The sequence below is a fragment of the Nannobrachium achirus genome (assembly GCF_963921795.1).
Source record: "Nannobrachium achirus genome assembly, chromosome: 22".
Classification (NCBI taxonomy): domain Eukaryota; kingdom Metazoa; phylum Chordata; class Actinopteri; order Myctophiformes; family Myctophidae; genus Nannobrachium; species Nannobrachium achirus.
Genome location: NC_137829.1, coordinates 28,961,170 through 28,984,842, shown reverse-complemented (window position 1 = coordinate 28,984,842; position 23,673 = coordinate 28,961,170). Strand labels below are relative to the sequence as shown.

The following is a 23,673-nucleotide window of genomic DNA, read 5'->3' as shown; positions in this document are numbered from 1 at the left end:
AAAGTCTCTCGTCAATTCTACCAAACATACCGTAAACCGACTCTTGAAAATAAACAGACATTCTATTCTGCAAACCCCAGAAAGGTCTCTCGTCAATTAGTTCACCACTTGTGATACAACCATCTTTGATGTATGTGCTAGTAGCATACTTTATTCCAGGCACATTGCAGCTGACGCATCTTTGAAAAGAAGTTACGGAATAGTGATTGGTTGTACTGGTGTAATGGCACTTGGCTCTATTGATGTATTAAGAAGAAGATCTTGGGTGCGTATGGAATAAAAGCCCAGTGGGTGGGGGGAGGCGGGGACTTCTCTTCATCTCCCTGGGATCAAAAAAACATCGGGAACGTGGAAGAGCCCAGCTCGGCGCTGCTATTCCTGTACAGGGGACATGCACGCACGCTGGGGACTTTCACCTGCACGCATGAATATGCACTGCCTTCCATACGCGCATACAAATACAAATACAAATACACACACACGCACAGATACACACATGCGCGCAGGCATGTGTGTGTGTGTGTGTGTGTGTGTGTGTGTGTGTGTGTGTGTGCAGGGGCGTCACAACGAGGGGGGGGGGGGGGGGTAGGACTGAGTTACTAAGGCCCAAGGTGGAGGGGCCTTCATTATTTTATACTTTAGCTATTGAAACATAGCAGATATACCAGTAAGACTCCCTAATCGGGAGATAAGCGACCATAGGTGGCTTATCTCCACAAATAGGGCAAAAAATTGTTTTTCCAAAATCTTCCTGATCCATGTTGATGACATGAGTGTAGACATGCTGTGTAGTGATATTCGTGATTTTAGGGCAAAAACTGTAGGAGCAGTGTCCAAAAATGTGTTTTAAAAATCGGCCTGAAGGTGGCGCTAGAATAGGGCCATGTGAGAAATGAGGGGTGGGGTCTCCGCGTTGCCTTGGCGGACGAATAGGTACCGGCCTCGGCTCTCCCGGACGCTCCTAGGCCGAGTTAGGGCATTTTATGTGCGCTGCAGTGGCAGGGGGTCCTCCACTGGGGGCGCGACCACTTTTGCATCCGTTCTGGAGCACCAGGAGTCGGTGGTCCCCGGGAATTCCCCGTGAGCAGCCCCGTTGGGGTGGTCATTTGGTCATTTTTGCACATTTGGTCATTTTTTACATCTGGGGGTCCCCCAGGGACCTGGGGGTCCTGGGGGTCCGGGGGTCCTTGGAGGTTGTAGTTTGGCAGGCAAGGAGTGTGTGTGTAAAATCTGGCATGGATCGGGTCAACGGGTGCGGAGATATAAGCAGGGAAAAAGTGTGACGTGTGACGTGTGAGCACATTTGGTCATTTTTTACATCTGGGGGTCCCCCTGGGGCTCCGGGGGTCCTTGGAGGTTGTAGTTTGGCAGTCAAGGAGTGTGTGTGCAAAATTTGGCATGGATGGGGCCAACGGTTGTGGAGATATGAGCAGGGCAAAAGTGTGACGGACTCACTCACTCACTGACAGACAGACAGACAGACAGCCCGGGGAGGTTTTGGTAGTAAATGCGACCTACGGTCGCAACAAGCTCACAGCGCGACACAGAGTGCCACGCTGCGAGCTTGTAGATCTGCTATTTCTTTGAAACGTTGTGAAAATGTGTTTAACTCGTTAAATATATGTATTTCTTTAAGCGAACATTTGTAACTCAAACTTTACTTCTGGGGGGTCCCTGGAACTAGATATTTTGAGATATAGATATTTTCCGTGGCCAAATACATATCATTTTGGGGGGTCCTTCACATGAAAAGGTTTGAGCACCACTGACATAGAAACATAGGTTTTTTTTTTTTTAAACCTTAGAAGGATTTGAAATATTCAAAGAAATGTTCACAATTTTTCAAAAATAGCAGATCTACAAGGTCGCAGCGTGGCACTCGGTGCCGCGCTGTGAGCTTGTAGATCTGCTATTTTTCAATAGTTAAAGTTAAAGTACCCAGAATGTGTGTGTGTGTGTGTGCGTGTGTGTGTGTGTGTGTGTGTGTGTGTGTGTGCGTGTGTGTGTGTGTGCGTGCGTGCGCACGCGCGCACACACATCTGAGAGTGATCTCGGCAGGGGAAACGCTCCATTTCGCCCCACTCGTGTTGACTAATGGCTTCCAGCATTATGGATCACCGTCCTGAAGACTAAATACACACTTGCACACACAGAAACAATTACACTCTCCAAACCGTGAGCACGTAATTAGACCTTTAACACTAGAGGACTAGGACCGACTCGCGCTGGACCCGCTAAAATGGAATTACGTGTAAATCTAGCACCAACAGCGATCAATCATCGACTCAAAAGAGTTCGGAGGACTGACTCGGTGGTTTAAACCGTTTGATCTGAAGGTCCCTCAAGAGAGGTGACCGGTTTTCAATTGACTAGATCTCCGTATTGAACTTCTCAAGGCAAACGCAGCCTTTCATCTTCCTCCGTCAATAATACGCCGCTCATCTTCCGAGCGTGACGTCGATACAGGAGGACGGCCTCCTCCGTATTTCATTCCAAAAGCATAATATAAATACTAATGCACTCTCTGGGGGTGGTGGGGTGGGGGGGGCACTCATACACTCTCACACGCAAACATGCGCACGTGTGCACCGTGCAAAGTGGACGTCGTGCACACAACAAACACACACACAGTGGAACGTCACTGCGGCATTTCGACGCTGGATTCAGACGCTCTGTCGAATTATTGAATACTTTAACCAGTGAAAAATAGCAGATATACAAGCTCACAGCGCGGCACCGAGTGCCGCGCTGCGAGCTTGTAGATCTGCTATTTTTGAAAGAAAGTCGTGAAAATGCGTGCATATCTTTGAATATATGCATTTTTAAAGCAAACGTTTGTAACTCAAATTTTGCTAGAACTAGATATTTTGAGATGGGGTCCTTGGCCACATGAAAAGGTTCGAGAACCACTGACATACTAGTGTCTCAAGAACAGACTAACTGAGCTCCAGTTAAGTGAAAAGGACCTTTTCACACACGGTGGAACGTCACTGCAACATTTCAACGCTGGGATTCAGACTCTCCGTCTTCCACCAGACGCAGGGTTCCACTTCTTCCCTCGGCTTTGTTATGGCCCAAGGCTAGCAGTCAATTGTGCGGCGGTATTATATACGGCAAAAGCTCTTGACTTCCAACTCCAAGTGCAGAAGCTATAAGTCCTCTCTCGCTCAATGGCTCGGCGTCTCTCCCTCAGAACAGATTCGGGCCGCCTTGGGCAGTGCTATTAAAACGTTTTACAACAGCGAGAGGTTGCCGGGTACATCTGTGACGGTGAAACCCCCGAGCTTATCCAGCATAACATGACACCATGGATGTATGATAATTTACAGCAGACACAGCAGAGCTGACGGCTCGTTGGGAGTGAGGGTGAAGCATGGATGTGAGTTGAAGTAAAAGATGAGCGATTATTCTTCCTTTCTTATTTTTTCCAATGGAAATAACGATAGGATGGGAACTATGCACACGAAAACGAATTTCACACACTTTTATAGTTCTGTAATCCTGTGATGTGACAATAAAGATGATTCTGAATCTAATAATAATTTGCATTCATATAGACACACAAAATTTCCTGTGGAAATAAGCGTAGTCTTTTCTAGGATCTCCTTTTAGTAGACCTTGTACCAGTGAACTGTACCGTCATGAAACTGTACCTTTTCCTATGCAAACCTCTAATAAAGTCTTCAATCAATCAACAAAAAACAACATCTGTAACTGGCCACGAGACTAAATGTGTAACTTTAGTTAAAAAGTGACATTGTATTGTATCTGCAAATAATTCACATTAACAAAAACGTCATTGTCATTTCACGATCCATTTCTATCAATCCAGCAGGCCTTCATTAGCTAAACCCGACTAGGCTTCAGCGTTACCTTTGTAGAGGTTCTTAGGCAGCTGGCAGGTGTGACCGCAGCCGTTGGAGCAGCACTTCTTGACAGCCGAGCACTCGGCGTCCTCCTCGCAGCTCTCCACGCAGGCCGCCGCAAAGCCGCTGGCCTTCTCCGGGGCGGGGCAGTCGCCCTGCTTCACCCCCTCCACCGACTTCAGGAACTCGCAGCTCGTCAGACACTCGTAGTGCTTCTTGGGAAACAGCGGCTGACGGAGGGCAAGCGAGGAGGAGGAGGAGCACAGCAGGAGGAAAAATCTATGTCAGATTACTTTTAACATCCAGACTGCCTGGGCCTCAGGAAGGCTGGTCTGTGTGAGCTAACAGGGATTGCCCTGTTTACATTTCAGCTTGTGACTCATTGGCGTGCTGAGTAAGTTACACAGATTTAATTGAAGCTTTACACAGTGCCATTATTGTACAGAGGAGGGGGAAAAAAGGCCCGTTTCACACTCCTTTCAAAGTTTCTCAAACTTCTTTTCTTACTTGAGAGTAGGGATGGGACGATAACACGATATTATCGTTTATCGCGATAAAAAAACATATCGTGGAGATTTCAATTATCCTCTGTCATGCACTGGGAAGTCTGGGATCAATTCACCTTTTATTTGCCGAGCTGAATATCCGGTACCACTTAAACCCTCTATAATTGGTAAAAGGTACTTATAATATACGTACTTGATACAGTCTTTTTTTTTGCTCTGTAACAAATCTCTTTGCCAAAAAAATAGCTGATCTACAAGCTCACAACGCGTCGCAGTGTGTAGATCTGCTATTTTTTGGCAAATGTTCCACCCCAGGATAATGGATTTTGATTAGCTATTTTACGATATATCCGAGTATCGTAAATCGCGATTTCTTTTGTCACAATAATCGTGAATCGTGATATGACATTTTCATATCGTCCCATCCCTAGTTGTGAGCCTTTAAAACACTTGAGTCTGAGGGTAAGCCATGGCATTGGGATGGGGTGGGGGAGGCGGTTTGTGACATACCTCGCATAAATCCTGGCACTGATTTTCCTTCAGGTCCCAGGATTCCTTGCAGGGCTCCAGGCACTGTGAAAAGGAGAAGGGTGTCAGTTCTTCAAAGAGCAGCCACCACATCAAAGGGCCGCTGCTGTCTAGAGATGGTTGCCTGCCTGACAGGCCCGCTCACTCAGAAGGCACTTCCCCTGCACCTCCACCACAATAACCCGTCGCACCTCTTTGTTACAGATGCCCCGCATGCCTTAACCCTCAAATACCGGGAACGCGCCACGAGTCGCGTTCGATCTTTAACCACTTCAACCATTATTTCATGCTTTAGCTATTGGAAAAATAGCAGATCTACAAGCTCACAGCGTGGCACCGAGTGCCACGCTGCGAGCTTGTAGATCTGCTATTTTTGAATATCTTGATATCTTTGAATATCTTTGACCCGATGTTTGACCGGAACTTCTAAATCCTTCCTCTAAACCAGCGGTTCTCAAACTTTTTCATGTCAAGGACCCCCAAAATTACATTTATTCGGCCGCAGACCTCCATCTCAAAATATGTTGTTCCAGGGACCCCCCAGAAGCAGAGATTTGAGTTACAAAAGTTTGCTTTGAAAAATATATATTGAAAAATGTGCAAACATTTTCACGTTTAAAAAAAAAAATAGCAGTGTGAGCTTGTATATCTGCTATTTTTCAATAGTTGAAGCATAAAATAATGGTTAAAGTGGTATAAGATCTAACGCGACTCGGGCGCGTTCCAGGTATTTGAGGGTTAAAAGGAACATAAACAATCGCCTCAACAAAAGCGGGGCGCGGGCCAAAGGGGGTTGTGTTCCTTATGTGCGGAGGAACGCAAACCGTCCCGCTCGACTCCTCTGGAAGCGCCGGTTTGATGCCGGGGTTTTGTCTGGCCCCGGCCTTGACGAATTCTTCCTTCAAATGCCTCAACACTACTTACCCCCTTGTAACCCCCCCCCCCCCCCCCCACCCACCCCCATGCCCCCCTCCGCATGTCTGGACTTGATACAGCCCCCCCCCCCCCCCCCCCCATCTCTGTAGTACCATGTTGAATAGAGAATGCTTAATAGATGATACACCCACTTTAGTGTTCTTCTTGGGATTCCCTTTTTTGAAACACGTGGAACGTATTTACTGGATGTTTGGCACAGGCACAGGATGAAAGGAGAAAAAATCCCCTCGCCGTGGTTGGTTGTAATAGCTCAAAGTCGTTTAGCCGAAGCTAACGGATGAGAAAATTGAAAGACAGAAAAATGAAAATACACCAACACGGTCAAATTCCTACTCGCTGTGCAAAACACAACAACAGCCTCACCCTCGGCTAAATCGAATTCGGGTACAACTAAATGGAATTTAACATGAAAGTTCATGCATGTCCAAAAGAATCAGGCGAATGCCCACCATGGTTAAGGGCATGTTCGCATGGGATTGAGAGGCCCGTGGGGCTCGAGCGCTGCCTGCCTGGCCTGCTCCCACTGCTGGCCGCAGGGGCGTCGCAAAGGGGGGGGATAGTGGGACTGAGTTACAAGGGCCCATGGTGGAGGGGCCTTAATTATTTGCATTCACAACTTTCTAACATCCCATCGTGCATTGCGCAGAATGTGCAGGCAGCTTCCGGCGCCGCAGCCGAGTGTGATCTACAAGCTCACACCGGTTGCATCTGCAACGCGATGTGAACTTGTATGTCTGCTGTTAACCGGAAGTGTCCTGAAAATAATGCTACAGTAAATTCTCGCGGAAACAGGTGGATACTTTAACTATTGAAACATAGCAGATATACAAGCTCACTGCGAGCTTGTAGATCTGCTATTTTTGAAAAGTCGTGAAAATGTGTACAAATCTTTGAGTATATATATATTTTTAAGCGAACATTTGTAACTCAAATTTTGCTTCTGGGGGGGGGGGGGGGTCCCTGGAACGAAATATTTTGAGATGGGGGTTCCGTGGTCAAATACATATCATTTTGGGGGTCCTTCACATAAAAAGGTTTGAGCACCAATTACATCGTTTTTTTTTTTTTTTTTTTTTTTTTTTAACCTTAGAAGGATTTGAAATATTCAAAGACTTGGGCAAGTTTTCACGACTTTTCAAAAATAGCAGATCTACAAGCTCGCAGCCTTGTATATCAGCTTGTATATCTGCTTTTTTTCAAGAGTTAAAGCACAAAATAACTGAAGGGAATCCTTGTACCCACCCAGGGCCCAGAATGTGGTGCGACACCCCTGACAGCATGTGAGAGAGAGAGAGAGAGAGAGCCGGTGCACACTAAGAGAGGAGGGAGCTTCCACACTGAAAAACCACCGCTGGGCTGCTTCTGTGTAGAACTGGGACCGGCCCAAACCACACTAACCAGAAACCTGCCAAAGTCACTCATTCAACCCCATTCAATTTAGACCCCTTTGCACCACCAGATACAGTAGAGAGAAGGCAAGTAAGTAGACTCAGCAGCTAGCTAACTTTCAAACAAATTCCACCGCGTTCCTTCTCCTCCTCCTCCCCGTCTGGGAAAGTCCAATAAGTCGGTCAGCGACCGGAGGGGGGTGGTGGTGGTGGGAGGGCTTCTGTCGTTGACGGAGTGGTAGATATGCGGCGCTACGAGGAGTTGAGGGTTTTCTGAGGTGAGCTTTTGGCCGCGAAAATCCTTCTGCAAGCGCCTCGTTTCAAATTAAAGGCAGCCCCATCAGTGGCGTCAGTTCGGCAAAAGCTAGGGTATGGCAAAGATGGGAGTCCTCATGGAAAAGAGGCATTACATTTTGTATAACGCGAGGCGTTGTGAGCATGTAGATCTGCTATTTTCACAATGTCTGAAAAAAACTATTTTTTTCAGTTTTTTACACAGGTTTCTACGGTTTCTTGGGCTGGATATGGCAGCCTGGAATGGTTGTTCAAGTGCAGCTAAACTTAGCATGTTAGTAAACGTGCCACAATTAACAATAATGCATTGCACCTGTGCAGCTGACCTGCGGAACCTGGGAATATACCATTTTGTCAAGCTGGGAAGAATACAAGTCTGGAGAATATAATCATAATACCTTGTTAAAGTGACCATTTTGTTACACTTGGCATTTGTAGTTATTTTACTGTAATTTAACAACATAACCAGTAAGACTCCCTAATCGGGAGATAAGCGACCGTTGGTCGCTTATCTCCACAAATAGGCCAAAAGTTTGTTTTACCAATTTCAAGACATACGGGCAGTTGACAGTTTGCCATGGTTACTCATTGAAGTTGAATCTCCATATATGGAGACATAAGTTGCTCATACCATAGCAACCATGTTTTTTACAGGGCCTGGGATTGATGACATTAGAAATCTCCATATATGGGCATGAAAGGGATTTTGTTTCTGGAAATATGTCTGTGGGGTGCCACATTTGGAATAAAACACTTACATCACACATCTGGATATCCATACAGCCCATCTAGTTTGCCTGTGTCCATTTATGCCCATATATCTGATGACATTGGGACAATGATCTCCATATATGGGCATAAAACTTATGTTAATTAGTAAAGCCTGGGGATCTCCATATATGGGCATGAGGGGTACCCTAAAAGGGCATCATCTGGGAATAGCAAATATAGTTATCCTAGAAAGTGAAAATCTTACATCAAAGGCCATAACTACCTACCTACCACCATACTGCATTCCTCATTAAACTACCTACCAGTAAGATGCCTATAGGGAGAAAAGCAAAGGGCGAGGTTGCACCATTTCTTGGTCTTCTGGCCAGTGATGTATATCGGACCATTTAACCATATATGGAGACATCTGGTACCCAAAGATATTCACAGATATGGCTTAATATTGATGACATAAGGGATCTCCATATATGGGCGTAAAAGGGATTTGGTTCCCCTGGCATCACAGGGATCTCCATATATGGGCATAAAATGGATTTGGTTACCCTGGCAACACGGGGATCTCCATATCTCCATATATGGGCATAAAAGGGATTTGGTTCCCCTGGCATCACAGGGATCTCCATATATGGGCATAAAAGGGATTTGGTTCCCCTGACATTACAGTGATGTCAGTGGCTGGTTCTACAGAGGGGATCTCCATTTATGGGCATAAAAGGGAATGTATGTATGATGATGTCAGATATCATAGACGTCATAGGACTTTCACATAACGAATAACTGAGTAAGCATGTAAACCCGTAAAATCTATATTTGGGCATGGCTGATTTATGACCTCATCATGATGACACGAGCAAACACAGCTGAATTGTATAAATGATCAGTGCAGAAACCAACAGAAGTATTTGACCAAGACTCTTCGATTTAAACATCAACAAAGGTGTGACGTTTGTTGATGGTCACAAAGGTGTGACGGACGGACAGACGGACGGACGGACGGACGGACGGACGGACGGTGGAGGTTTTCATAGTAAACTGCTCCCTGACGGTCGCAATAACCAGCGCAGATAGACAAAGAGACATTCATGGATTTATATTTAAAAGTAACTTTTATTTTCCCCCCTGAACCCAGGGTATGGCAGCTGCATACCCCTGCCATACCCAATTGACGCCCCTGAGCCCCATCTTCTGAAAACTGGATATCAGAACAGCAATGTAACGTTATGTAAGGTACCCTGACCGCACAGGGTACAGTATGTACCCGTATCTCGGGAGAGCGGAGTGAGCGCCAGGCATGTAATAGAAATGTATTAAATGCTACGTTGATGTAAGAAATGACACATCGCGGCCGCGGAGCCAAGTCTGCGTTTATGGCTCCTTAATTAGGTCATTAGTGCCGCTCTGTCGTTATTTTGCCATTGACAGTGAAAAAGTTTATTTGCTTTTTATGGAGTGCGGAGGAGGGCCACATGACGAAGCGTAAACCCTGGCTTCTGGAGGAGCGGAGTACAGCAATCAGGACTTGGCGCTTTTGCCTGCCAGTTCCCAATTACAAACTGTTGCCCCCGTCTCTCCATTAGCCATCGACGCTCGCCTGGTCTACGTCTGGGGCTCCTGAAGGAGCGCTGTCTGGGCGCTTAAGTGTTAAACAGCAGGCTCTACGGTTAAGAGTAGGCGGTGGGGCTGCAGTAGGAGAGCTATTTGTTTTAGGCCTAGAATTATTGACTGCTTTAACCGGTGAAAAATAGCAGATATACAAGCTCACAGCGCGGCACTCGAGCTTGTAGATCTGCTATTTTTGGAAAAAGTCGTGAAAATGTGTGCAAATCTTTGAATATGTGTATTTTCAAAGCGAAGGTTTGTAACTCAAATTTTGCTTCTGGGTGGTCCCTGGAACTAAATATGTTGAGATGGGGGTCCGTGGCCAAATAAATATCAGTTTGGGGGTCCTTCACATGAAAAGGTTTGAGAACCACTGACATAGTAGTCTCTCGAGAACAGACCAACTGAGCTCCAGTTGAAGTGAAAAGGACCTTTTTTTGACGATGGCTGGCCAGATTGCTGACATAGAAACATAGGGTTTTTCAAAAAACCTTAGAAGGATTCAAAAGACACTTATAGAATCGGGTCAAAATTCAAATTTTCACGATTTTCCAAAAATAGCAGATCTACAAGCTCGCAGCGCGGCACTCGGTGCCGTGCTGTGAGCTTGTATATCTGCTATTTTTCAATAGTTAAAGCATAAAATAATGTGTACCCGTTCTAAATGGGTTAATTACTTCATGGGGATATATATCTCTCCGTTGATACGAAGCGGAGTGCCAGAGTGAACATTGGACACCTCGCAGGAAAAGCCACTGAATTATGACAGGCCAGAGCGTTCCAAGAGAAACTACAAGTGAGATCTACGGCAGAGATCAGGTGAAACCACTGTAATAGTTTCAAGAAAAGTTTAAGATGACATATGAGGAAAAACCGTTAGGTCCATAAAGTGCCTCACACACACTCCATGGGGTAGTTTTCTTGCAATGACGCTCGGCCTGTCGAGAGCAATAACGTTGACCCCATGATATCCTTATCTCTGGCCTTGGTTAAGTCCGCCGGGGCTAACAGCCCCGAGGCGGTCGCTAGGCAGCTGCAGCAGCAGCTCCGGCCTCACGCAGGAACCCGCGTGCTAGCTAGGAACAATAAGGTGTTGAGGCAGTGACTTGTGCTCCACCGGAGTGTCTGCAAGGAAATTCAGCCAGCCGACGCACATGCTAAAGCCCCCCAAATCCCTTCTACAAATCACCGAACATGCACTCATAAGCCACGGGGATCAAGCCCATTTTTCCCAATTGAAAGATCCTGTGTGCAGAGGGTGAATGCATTCCATCGGTTAACAAAATAGGCTTTTCTTTTAAGATAGCTTCTTTTCTGGTTCACCACAGTCACAGCTATGCAGCGAGTGAAAATAGGAACGACGGTTACCTTGAGATGGTTAAAGCTCGCATGCCAAACGGCATTTGTTAAGACAGCACACCCATGGACTATGGAGACTTCAATGCAACACAGATCACAATGTGTACTGTGGGTTTAGGGGATGTCTATTCAACTCAATCAATGTTTGCATCTCTTTTGGCACGAAGTATTTTTTTTTTCCTTTCTTTTTCTTGAATGTTTTCATGTACTAAGAATACACGCAATAAATGCTGATAGAGAGATTGATGATAACTTAAGGAATGTTTAATGTGTGAAGGCTTTTTTTTTGTGAAGGAATGAACATCGTCGTAAAAAAAACTAATCATAAAAAAAGATAAGCATTTGAGTCACAGCGATAATAGAGCTCTCTGCAGGTGTGCTTGCTGATAGCTGACGATCTGTCAGCGATTCTCGCTGGCCACGCCCACAACCCGACATTTAAGCAGGAAAGGGGAGGGCTGACGACAGATGTCTTGCCAAAGCAAATAGGAACGGCTGTATATAATTACAAAGGTGCTCTCATCAATCAAAAGGCCCCGATTCTTATTTACTAAGTTTTCTGCCCGCCGAACCAGACAGAAGGATATCAGCTGTTGCCGCCGTGTCCTCAGTCCTAAACCATGCGGCCCTGATCTGATCAAGGGGACATCATCAGCTGAGGAAAGACCACATGACGCTGAGGTATAGAGCATAATTGGGCTGGACACGGTGCATCTGTTTAGTTCCGAGGTGCCAGCGTATGGTTCTCCTTCAAGCTAAAACCTCTGAGGCTGGCAACCACGCTGCCATCTGTTTGAATAACAAGCGCGATGCATGTCATTATGCTGTGTGAGCCGTTAACATATTTCCGTACGACAATTTCCACAGCACACGCAACAACAACAAAAAAAATAAAAGAATGTCAAAAGCCCTTGCTCTCAGTTTAGGCCTAGGATTATTGACTGCTTTAACTATTGAAAAATAGCAGATATACAAGCTCACAGCGCGGCACCGAGTGCCGCGCTGCGAGCTTGTAGATCTGCTATTTTAGAAAAATCGTGAAAATTAGATTTTTTACCCGATTCTATAAGTGTCTTTTGAATCCTTCAAAGGTTTTTTGAAAAAAACTATGTTTCTATGTCAGCAATCTGGCCAGCCATCGTCAAAGAAAAGGTCCTTTTCACTTAACTGGAGCTCAGTTAGTCTGTTCTTGAGAGACTACTATGTCAGTGGTGCTCAAACCTTTTCATGTGAAGGACCCCCAAAAGGATATGTATTTGGCCACGGACCCCCCATCTCAAAATATTTAGTTCCAGGGACCCCCCAGAAACAAAATTTGAGTTACAAACGTTAGCTTTAAAAAAATACATATATTCAAAGATTTGCACACATTTTCATGACTTTTTCAAAAAAATAGCAGATCTACAAGCTCGCAGCGCGGCACTCGGTGCCGCGCTGTGAGCTTGTATATCTTCTGTTTTTCACTGGTTAAAGCATTCAATAATTCTAGGCCTAAAATTAAACAACAGCAAGGGGCTATACTTGTATGGACCTGAGCTGTTTGGGTTGCCTTGTGGAACAGAGGCGTTTGTGCGGCTGATTTCTTTTCCCTTTGTGACCTTATCTTTCTCTCCAAAAGTGACACATTCTGCATGGTTAAGTAGGGACCCTCCATAGGGGTCTTTCATTCCCCCCACATTTCACGCTGTAATAAAACGCAGCAGTCGCAACACTGGGAGACCTTGAAAAGGCATTCTGTGGGGGCCGATGAGAGACTCCTCGGGAGCTGAATGGCAGCCAATGCCACAGCCCGTCTCCACTTTGTCACAGCCGAAGGGGAGAGCAGCAAGCGTTGCCACGTCCGCTTGTTATAAGCGACTTTGGACTTTCTCTTTTTGGTTCGCAAATATTTTCATGGAAACTTGCTGCGCCAGGGAGCCTCTGTACCAGAGTTGCGTAGCAGAAGTTGCTTATAAATATTAGTAGTTGCGGGTTGTTTTTTTTTTCTTCTAAAGTGTGGTTGCTTATGTCGTAGATTAGAGGTTATCATGATTGATTATGTGTGACGTTATAGAGTAGATCATGTATTCATTGATTATATTAATATCTAGGTCTGTATGATGATACTAATACTTAATAGTTAGGAGTAGAGAGGCCTTCAGTAGGCCTCAGTAACTATTGTTTTGGTAAAGCCTATCTTGTTATGGTACGCCTCGTTCCAGAGGCCTTGAAGCCACATGTATAAGTCTGACCATTCCTCTTGGCAGAACTACCTTACCACTGCCCAGAGTGTTAATTGTACTTCTGTCCATGATATCATGTTACATAAACTTGACCACACCACCACCTAATATAATTGTCTTGTCTCCTCATTTTCTCATGATTATTGATTGATCTGAATTCCACCACACTTATTTAGGCTTGCTTCAAATAATGTTGCCAACCGCTCCAACATTTGACAGAGTGTGTATGTCTGTCTGTCTCTATGTCTGTTCGTATGTATTTTATTGTATTGTATGTATGTAGTACGGCCTCAGTAGCTGCAATACCGCTGGGTGACCTACCTTCAAGTGGCGCTGTTGAGCGGCCTACGGCACCGCTCACTCCCACTGGGTGGGATTTTTAAATTATCATTTAAAACCAGTGGTTCTCAAATATTATCATGGAAATGTTCTGCGCCAGGGAGCCTCTGTACCAGAGTTGTGTTGCAGAAAACAGCAGATCTACAAGCTCACAACACGCTTGTAGATCGGCTATTTTCAAACAGCCGATGCATAGGCTACTATAGGTTTAAAGTGACCTAGTCGCTTCTTTTGGGCTCGTTTTCCCTAGACCTGATTGCTTGTTTCTCTCGCTAAATCTGGCAACGCTGGAGAGCAGAGGGGCGGTGGGTGGTGAGGGGATGACGGACCAGATGGGGAGGGGGGGGAGAACAGGATGGATGGAGGACTCATGGTCTCTTCTGCTCCCTGGCAGGGGGCACCATGGTTATCGCTGTCCCATCGAGAGAAAAAAGGAAACTGCCTTCCCCCAAGGGAGCAGCTAGCTAGAACAACACAAACGATGCGAGAGAAAGAAAAGAGAAAGTTGTATTATGTAAAATGTCACGGACGTGTTTTACCTCGGTTAATGAACCGTGAACGGCTACCAGTCAAGGCCCGCCGCAGGCTTAACAATACACAGTGCAGACATAATAAAAGATGGAACATAATTCGTGCTAAATGGGCACGATATTCTCCCATGCTAGCCTTGACTGTTTTCGTATAATGGTGGGGGGGAGACGTAGGTGCAGTGTTAGCGGAGCAATTACGTCGTTTCTAACCGTTAACATTTGTTGTAAATATAATACAAAAAACATATGCCACCACTACTGCCTATGCTCGAGCTATTTTTTTCTTCTTCTCCCGTGTCAACAAATCCTTCTTCTCAGAGGTCACCTACATGAGGAGTGCTGCATTCCCCCCCCCCCCCCCCCACCCTGCATAGTACATGTTTTTTCTTCTCTCTTTTTTTCTATCATCCCATAAAATAAGAGATGAGCCCTGGGAGCTGAACCTATCGATCCCTGGCCCTGGAGTTCAGTGTCAGGCGCTGGTCGGTGCCAGGGGGATATTTATGAGACGCATTCTGTGTCCCCTGGGAAGGAGCCAGGGCACCCTGCTCCGACCGGGAGAGTCGGATACCGGCGGCGGCGGAGGTGGAATCTGTGCTGTTGATCACACACAGTAAATCTCACACCCATATCTCTTTTGAGTTATGGCTATTTTCTGCTGGCCCCGGTGGTTTTCGCGCTCCCGAACCACCAGACTCAATTACTCCAGCAGCCCTCTGCCCGCTTCTCATATTTATCGACCCAATCGAAGCGCTGGTCACAGGGTGCGTCAATTGGGTATGGCAGGGGTACTATGCAGCTGCCATACCCTGGGTCCAGGGGGGGGAAATAAAAGTTACTTTTAAATATAAATCCAGGAATGTCTGTTCTGGTTATTGTGTTGTTAAATTACAGTAAAATAACTACAAATGCAAAATTTTACATAATGGTCACTTTAATAAGGTATTATAATTATATTCCTCACACTTGTATTCTCCCCTTCTTGACAAAATGGTATATTCCCAGGTTCCGCAGGTCAGCTGCACAGGTGCAATGCATTATTGTTAATTGTGGCACGTTTACTAACATGTTAAGTTTAGCTGCACTTGAACAACCGTTCCAGGCTGCCATATCCAGCCCAAGAAAAAGTATAAACCTGTGTAAAAAACTGACAAAAGTCGTTTTTTTTTTGTTTTGTTTTTTCAGACATTGCGCTGCGAGGCGTTGTGAGCATGTAGATCGGCTATTTTCACAATAGAACCATGTTATCCTAAATGTAATGCCTATTTTCCATGAGGACTCCCATCTTTGCCATACCCTAGCTTTTGCAGAACTGACGCCACTGGCTGGTCACCTGCTTCTTTCCCTGCTTTCCCCCCACCCCTTGCTCGCGACTTGCTCTTATTCCATCTGTCTCCTGTATTTACTTCTTGTTTGTCTCTCTCTCTACCTAACGTTCATCTCCCTGTCTTATTTTGCTACTACCTCAGTCTATCCCCCTCTTTCTCTCTCCCTCTCTATCCCATTGCTCTCAAAGGAAGCCACTATGAGCACCATTAGTCACGATAGTTTTCCTGTCTTCCGTGCGTTCTCCCTCATTCACATTCATGGCACAGGCCACACTTCAAACTGCATTAGAGAACTCTCAAAGTCGGCTCCATTTCCCCTCCCAAATTCCATATTTAAGTGAAGCCCTCTATTTCACCCATGTCCTTAAAACCTTACGAGGAAAAAAAGGAACGGAATTGCGTGACATGGCTGAAATTAAAAGACATATCTGATCAGGAATTGCCTTTCCACCGAAGCACACAGGGACTATCATAGCAGATTGAATCCACAGTATCAAGAGTAGGAACATATTTCATTAGGTGTCAGGGCTATGATGTGAATGAGTATAAAATCATATGCCATTAATCCGTTCCAGTATGTCTCTGACTTGCCATTAGCTGTCATGTGGACTGTAAAAATCTCTACCAAGTAAATCAAGAAGATATCCTGTCCAGGGCTACTAACAGTCTAGACACTGTTTTCTCAGCTTTATGCTACCTGTGACTGTTTCAAGTACTTCTAGGGTGTGTCCATCTGATATCGTGTTTGTTTTTCTGTTTCTTGACTTCCATAAACCAAACCAACACAGGTGTGCATGTGCAAACACAGGATTAGGCACATCAAAAACGTGGATTAACAACGATCTGAACGCTTGAAATTCTCACTCACTCACACACGCGCGTGTGCGAGCGCGTCGCTCCGACTGAACATTAAGGTGAAATCTTGTTTATCTAAAACATTACACGTGGGACTGGGAGTAATGAGAACAATGAAAAGAAAAGCCATCATGTATTGGTTGATTTTCTTGCTTTTAAGCGCTCGGCTCAAGGCACTTCAGAATGTACGCCTGACATTCACGCGTTGATGCGTTGTCGGCAGAGGCAGCCATGCAAGGCACCAACCTGCTCACAGGGAGCAGTTATAGGGTTCAGTCGTCTTCTTGCTCAAGGACACTTTGACGCAATGCCTGCAGGAGCTGGGGATTGAATGACCACCCTGCCCACTGAGCCACGCACTGCTGCACCATTTTTCGTGACCGTAAGTCGCTATTTAGTATGAAAACTTGCAGCTCATGTCTGTCTGTCTGTCTGTCTGTCTGTCTGTCACACCTCATGCTCAATATATGTCCAAGACACTTGCAAATTGACGTCTGACATCATAGACCACATGAGACTGACCTTTTATGCCCATATATGTTGATCCCTGATGTCATCAACATTAAGCCTCATGTGGTCTCTGATGTCAGACATCTATGATGTCAGACATCTATGATGTCAGAAGTCAGTCATCTCCATACATGCAAAGAATTATTGAATGCTTTAACTATTGAAAAATAGCAGATATACAAGCTCACAGCGCGGCACCGAGTGCCGCGCTGCGAGCTTGTAGATCTGCTATTTTTGGAAAAGTCGTGAAAATGTGTGCAAATCTTTGAATTATATGTAATTTTAAAGCGAATGTTTGTAACTCAAATATTGCTTCTGGGTGGTCCCTGGAACTAAATATTTTGAGATGCGGGTCCGTGGCCAAATAAATATAATTTTGGGGGTCCTTCACATGAAAAGGTTTGAGAACCACTGACATAGTAGTCTCTCAAGAACAGACTAACTGAGCTCCATTTAAGTGAAAAGGACCTTTTCTTTGACGATGGCTGGCCAGATTGCTGACATTTCAAAAAGTCTTAGAAGGATTCAAAAGACACTTTTCACGGTTAATTCTGTGTGACGTCAGACATCTATGATGTCAGACATCTCCATATTTAAGAAGATATGGACACATATTGGCCACAGTTTGTCCAACTTAAACAACCAACCAGATCTGTGAATTTCTTCGGTCAAAGTTGATCCTATGCCAAAGCGCCAGCGCTCCCCAGCAGTCTGCCGCCACCCATGTGTGCACGACCTCGCTCTTTAGGGCAAAGTCGCTTCTCGCCCTTAGGGCATCTTACTAGTAGTATATACAATCTATTATTACAAATTATTTTAAAACATGCACAAAATGTGATGCCTAAAGAAAGTTGTTGACCGAAACGTTGCATATTTGATAAAATATATATATTTTTTGGCAAGTGTAAGATGGTGTGCGCCTGTGCGGGTCATATGTACATTTTGTGCGTGTTTTAAAATATGTTGATCCCTGCCTACGCACCCATCTCTGAAGCTTATCGGGTGTGCATAAGACTCTGTTGCCTATTAATTGCCTAGTAAAAATATGCAAGAGAACTTTAACCATATGAAACCTAGCACCCCTATTATGGGCTTATCATCATCGGCAAACATTCTGCGAAAATAGTAGAGCTACAAACTCGCCACATGCGGTGAGCTTGTAGGTTATTTTTGGTGAGATGATTTGATGTAGAGAGGACCAAGTAATCTCCCCCTGGCCCCTGGGGGACCCTGGTCAACAGTATATAGGGTTTAAGTGGTTAAATAGATCCTTCGCCCGGAGGCGGCAGAGCAGTTAAGGTTACAGGTAAGAAAAGTAAGAAAAATTAAAAGTACAATACAGTACAAGGCAAAAGAAAAGAACAAAACTAAAATGTACGCGGAAGTTTTCACATTCCGATAAGCTCTCTTAAAAGGATCCCTGGTTAATACGACAAATATGCCTTAATACATTATAATTGTTCTCTATAACTACAATGTAAAATTAAAAACACCTTCATTATTTTATTTCTTCTAGAAATAGCTAATCTTTCAGTCAATAGGGGAAATGCCTGTCGCAAGTTGATGATGTCATAAATGTCATGTGTGGTCTATCCCTATGGAATTTATGGCATGCATGTGCAAAAAAAATACATTTGAAATATTGATTTGATGCTCATTAACCATAGGAAGTATTACGTTTGTTTTTATTTGCACATGCATGCCATAAATTCCATAGGGATAGATCACACTTTACATTTATGACATCATCAACTTGCGACGGGCATTTCCCCTATTGAGTGAAAGATTAGCTATTTCTAGAAGAAATAAAATAACCGAGGTGTTTTTAATTTTACATGGTAGTTATAGAGGACAATTATAATGTATTAAGGCATATTTGTCATATTAGCCCTGGATCCCTTTAATATACAGTCACAGCCATAGCATAACTACATTGCCCACCAACGTTTATTTAAGTTCCCACTTCCCAAACAGGGAAATATCTTCCAAAGAAATTCCAAGCACTTTATATTCTTGACAGGGTGCTTTAGCGGCGTGAAATGTGTTAAAGACTTCTATTTAGCTCCTCAAATGCGGTGAGCAACTTAGCAGGTTGCTATCACACACATTCTTTAAAGTATCGCTTTAATTATTAATTTAAATGCAGTTGAGGGCGCAGACAACAAAGAGACCACGAGGAATCACTTGGCAAAAAAAGGAGAGAGAGAGAGAGAGAGAGAGAGAGAGAAGGGGCGGTTCGGCGGGGGGCATGAATTATACATATACCCCACAATCAGAGGTGCCTGCCTTATTTATAAGCGCACGCACACACACACACACACACACACACACACACACACACACACACACACACACACACACACACACACACACACACACACACACACACACACACACACACACACACACACACACACACACACACACACACACACACACACACACACACACACACACACACACACACACACACACACACACACACACACACACACACACACACACACACACACACACACACACACAGCTTAGCCAGAATTGGGCTATAGTCTTTGTCTGCTGTGTGGAATGCAATAGCCGTCACTTAATACTTAATGACTCTGAAGTTTCCTCCAGACGCCCACACACACCAACGCCCGGTCTCTGTCCCCAAACGAGTCCATCATCTTGACAGACTGATGCAACAAAACCGTCTATCCTCTCTGCACTCCTTCGGGTCATCAGCGACGCGCACCGAGTTTGAAGTCGATCGGTCCGACGGTTCTCGGGATACGTGAACTACACAACACATTTTGTGAGCCAGTGAATAGAGGGTATGTGTGCATGCATAAAGTGAATGGCAAATGGAGTGGCAAAGTGAGTTTAACGTCGTTTAACGTACTTTAATGCAATCAGATAGGACTTTTCTGTTTGGATGTATGGGCTGTCAAGGCCAGAAAGTAGTTTTTTTGCCACTCAGTCAGTAGGCGTTCCCGCATAACTTCCGGGTATGATGATGATGTCACGCGCATACCCTCTATCAACTATAGGCTATATATCACCAGGGGTGCCGCAAGATCATTTGATAATATTTGGAATTTATTTGGACACTTGGAAAAATATAAATAAAAAAGTACAAAGTTATTTTCAGTCAGTTCTAACCAAAATGGCTATTATCTCAATGTTTTCCTTGCAACATAATCACTAAAATATCGTCACTGTCGGGCAGAAACCTTGTATCTCCAAGTTTCAAATGTACGTATTTTGCCCTGCTTCATCATACAAGACCGTCGCACAAAACTAGTGAAAACAGCCGATCTACAAGCACACAACGCCTCGCAATGCGAGGCGTTGTGTGCTTGTAGATCTGCTGTTTTCATTAGTTTAGTACATTTTATTGACGATAAATACAAAACGAACGGTTTTGGACATACTATGTTTCCACCTGACAACAACGATATGCTATAAATACAAGGTGCTGGGAGTGAAAATTATAATGTAGGGGCGCCTCGGATTAAAACAAATATTTATGGGGTGCCCTGAGACAAAAAAAGTTTGGGAACCCCTGCCGTAGATCATGCTCACATTGCAACGCAACACAATGGCAGCTTGTAGATCTTCTATTTTAGTCCAGGTTATGGATGCCAGGTTGAAAGTAGTTAAAAGGCCCCCCCCTCATTTTGTGTTGGTACATTATGCGATGACAAGGTCCCGAAATTACAGTGGCTGTAACGAGAGCCTCAGTTATCACCTTCCCCTTGGCTCAGTTTACATTTCATGACAATTAGACTCAACAGGATGTCTCCGTCATGTGGGGTCAGATTGGTGATAAAGAGGCCACTAGTAGTCCTGTTTTCACTATGACATGTCCTGGGAAAGCTAATCCCTCTCCCCCCCTCGGTCCCATGTTACTCTGCTAAACATCTCAGATGATTTACTGTATTCGCCTCCATGGGCTCTCTCACCATCACAGCCATGACATTAGCCGCCACAATGTCATCGTGACAGATGCATGAAAAGCAGAGCTGGAAAACGCGGGATCACACGATAAAACACGCTTTCCCAGCAGAAGAAGAAGCCATTTATTTAAACTTCCGACACAGTAGATTTAGAGCTATGATAATCGGCTCACATTTTCCGCGGTGAAGACGAGAAATAGCATATTTGTTATGGGAACGTCCTCCCTTGAGCGTCGTCGGGGCGCACAGTAAACAAGGGCTGAAAGGTTTTGAGGGCTCCGCTGGGCGCCCTCCCGCTGCGACCACTCACAAGCATCGTGTGTCGTCTAAATTGAGACGGGTTGTGATTCGAAACCCGATTCAGTCACCATGTAGGTCAAAACATGTGGAACGTGACAAGTCTTTGAGGGCAGGCTGACCTAATCCTAGTGCTGCAGTCGCATTCCGCCACTATCTATCTCTCCCCCCTTGTTTATATGAGGTTGAGAAAACACTTCAAATCCACTAATCCCACTCACTCGTGCCAGCTCCCACTAACTGCAACCCTTTACAGCAAAGGTCATTTTGGGGCGACATTTGAACTGCAACACACCTCCTCCCGCAAAGGTTTAGTTAACACACTCTGCAACGCCATTGATCACACATCCATATCGTCGTTGTCGGGTGAAAACCTTGTATGTCCAAAACCGTTGGTTTTGCATTTATCATTTTAAAAAATGGTTTAAACTAGTGAAAACAGCCGATCTACAAGCACACAACGCCTCGCGGTGCGAGGCGTTGTGTGCTTGTAGATCTGCTGTTTTCACTACTTTTGTGCGACGGCCTTGTATGATGAAGCAGGGCTTTACTTTGCGAAAGAGCGTACAAATTTGAAACTTGGAGATACGAGGTTTCCACCCGACAACGACGATATATTGCTGACACTGATCTTGCTGAATTGCAAATCTCATACCTTTTTGTAAGCATTATTTAGTTGTTAATAAATTATTGTTACTTTTTGCACTACTACCGTGTCCTCCTCAATTTGTCAAGGCCCCCACAGGCCGGGTTTTGATATAATAAGGAACATAATGGGAAAAATAACATTTGACTCGTGTGGATCTCGAGATCCATGGGGAACCGAATGTGACCATGCCTGTGATGTCAGTCATCTATGATGATGTCAGTCATCTATGACATAATGTATGATCCTCCCAGCCCCACTGACTTCCACAATAAAAGTTAACTGAAATATTCCCAAAAACATGTGTGAAAGAAATTATTGGCGTGCCCGAGAAATTTGGTGCTGTTCGGTCTAGGTTTCGCACGATTAGCTCCGGACACACAAGCAGATAGACGCTCTTCTAAATGATCTAGATCCTGCTAGAGCCACGCAGTTAAAACAAATCTGCAGATCACAAAAGTCAGCTCTATAAAAGGGGTCATATGGGTTCATCAAGGGCTAAGTGCTTTGTATTACACCACTGTGATCTAAAGGAGATCCAAACAGTTAAAGACCAAACAAATAAATAAAGGTTAGATCTGCTATTTCCACTATTTTTTTTACTTTAAAAAAACAATATGCACATTTTTGAACATGGAAACGATTATGACGATTATGAAAAATAATCGCGATTATGTCAAATAATTGCGATTAGACGATTATGTAATAATTGTGACAGCCCTAGTTAGTGTATTTTTCCATTGCAGATAGATGTGTATTAAGCTGGTAATCCTCCTGACTGTAAACTGACTGCGCTGAAATACTGATCTCCAGGTCAAAAGGATGGGGAGAGTTGAGTATCACTGAGTGTCTGTCTGACACACATTCATGTGATCCATCCCTCCGACGCTGTCACACTGAGGCAAGCCATGGGATTTAACTGGACAACGCAGCAGCTTTTAATGCAATCTGAATGAATAACAAAGCCGTGTGGCAGACAATTCCAGGAGAAGAAATGTTAAACAGTCTAACACAGATTGGTGATACGGGAGTTCTATATCCAATGGTTCGGACCCATGGCTTGAGAAGCCATCATGACAGTAAACAATGTAAAATCTTGAATGTTAGTATTTAACTCTGAGAGTTAAATATACATTTAAATTGTAAGTGTACATTTAAATTGAGAGTTAAATGTACACGGTTACAAAGAGATGAATTAACATTGAGGATTTTTCAGTGGCTTTTGGTCATTCTTTCTAATCTTTCCTTCTCCAACATGACTGCTAGCAAGATCACTTCTGCAACAACAACAAAAAAACAACAACAAACCAGACAAACAACATTTCAATACATAATGTTTTCTAGTGTGGCACGGAGAGGAGACACGTGAGAATTGGGTTAGGTGGGGATGACAGTATCAACAGATGACTTCTTAAGCTATCCGCTAAAGCGTGCCAACACATTCTGCCAGTACAGCCCCAGAATGAGAACAAACACTTGAGAGGAGAACAGACTGTGCGTGACTGCCTGGACATTACTGGTGAGAGGATTTTACAGCCGCTTTGATTACAATAATCCTTCAAGAGGAACCGTGTGGAATTAAATTCCATCAGACAAGGAGAGGGTGTGAAGCTTTGATTATCTAAGAAAACTGCGCGGGCACTCTTCACGTACTATGTGCGATCAATGAAACATCAACTTCGTTCTTGGTTATGTGGTAAATGTCCTGCGGCGAAATGAAAATATCAGATCAGCTCTATGATAAATAATGATATTGCTTCGTGACAGTGCTGCGCAGAGGAGAGAGAGCTGTGTTAGCTA

At 44.5% G+C, this 23,673-nt stretch overlaps 1 protein-coding gene across 1 annotated transcript in view; it reads right to left on the bottom strand.

The window, feature by feature from the left end:
* The window catches only part of anos1 (anosmin 1), a gene marked incomplete at both ends in the record, with an annotated part of 66,662 nt that overhangs the window by 28,007 nt on the left and 14,982 nt on the right, over positions 1–23,673 (bottom strand). The window contains 2 exons of the mRNA XM_080753295.1: positions 3,874–4,096; positions 4,883–4,945. Coding sequence (XP_080609421.1) covers positions 3,874–4,096; positions 4,883–4,945 — 286 coding nt within the window. The remainder of the gene's footprint in view (positions 1–3,873; positions 4,097–4,882; positions 4,946–23,673) is intronic.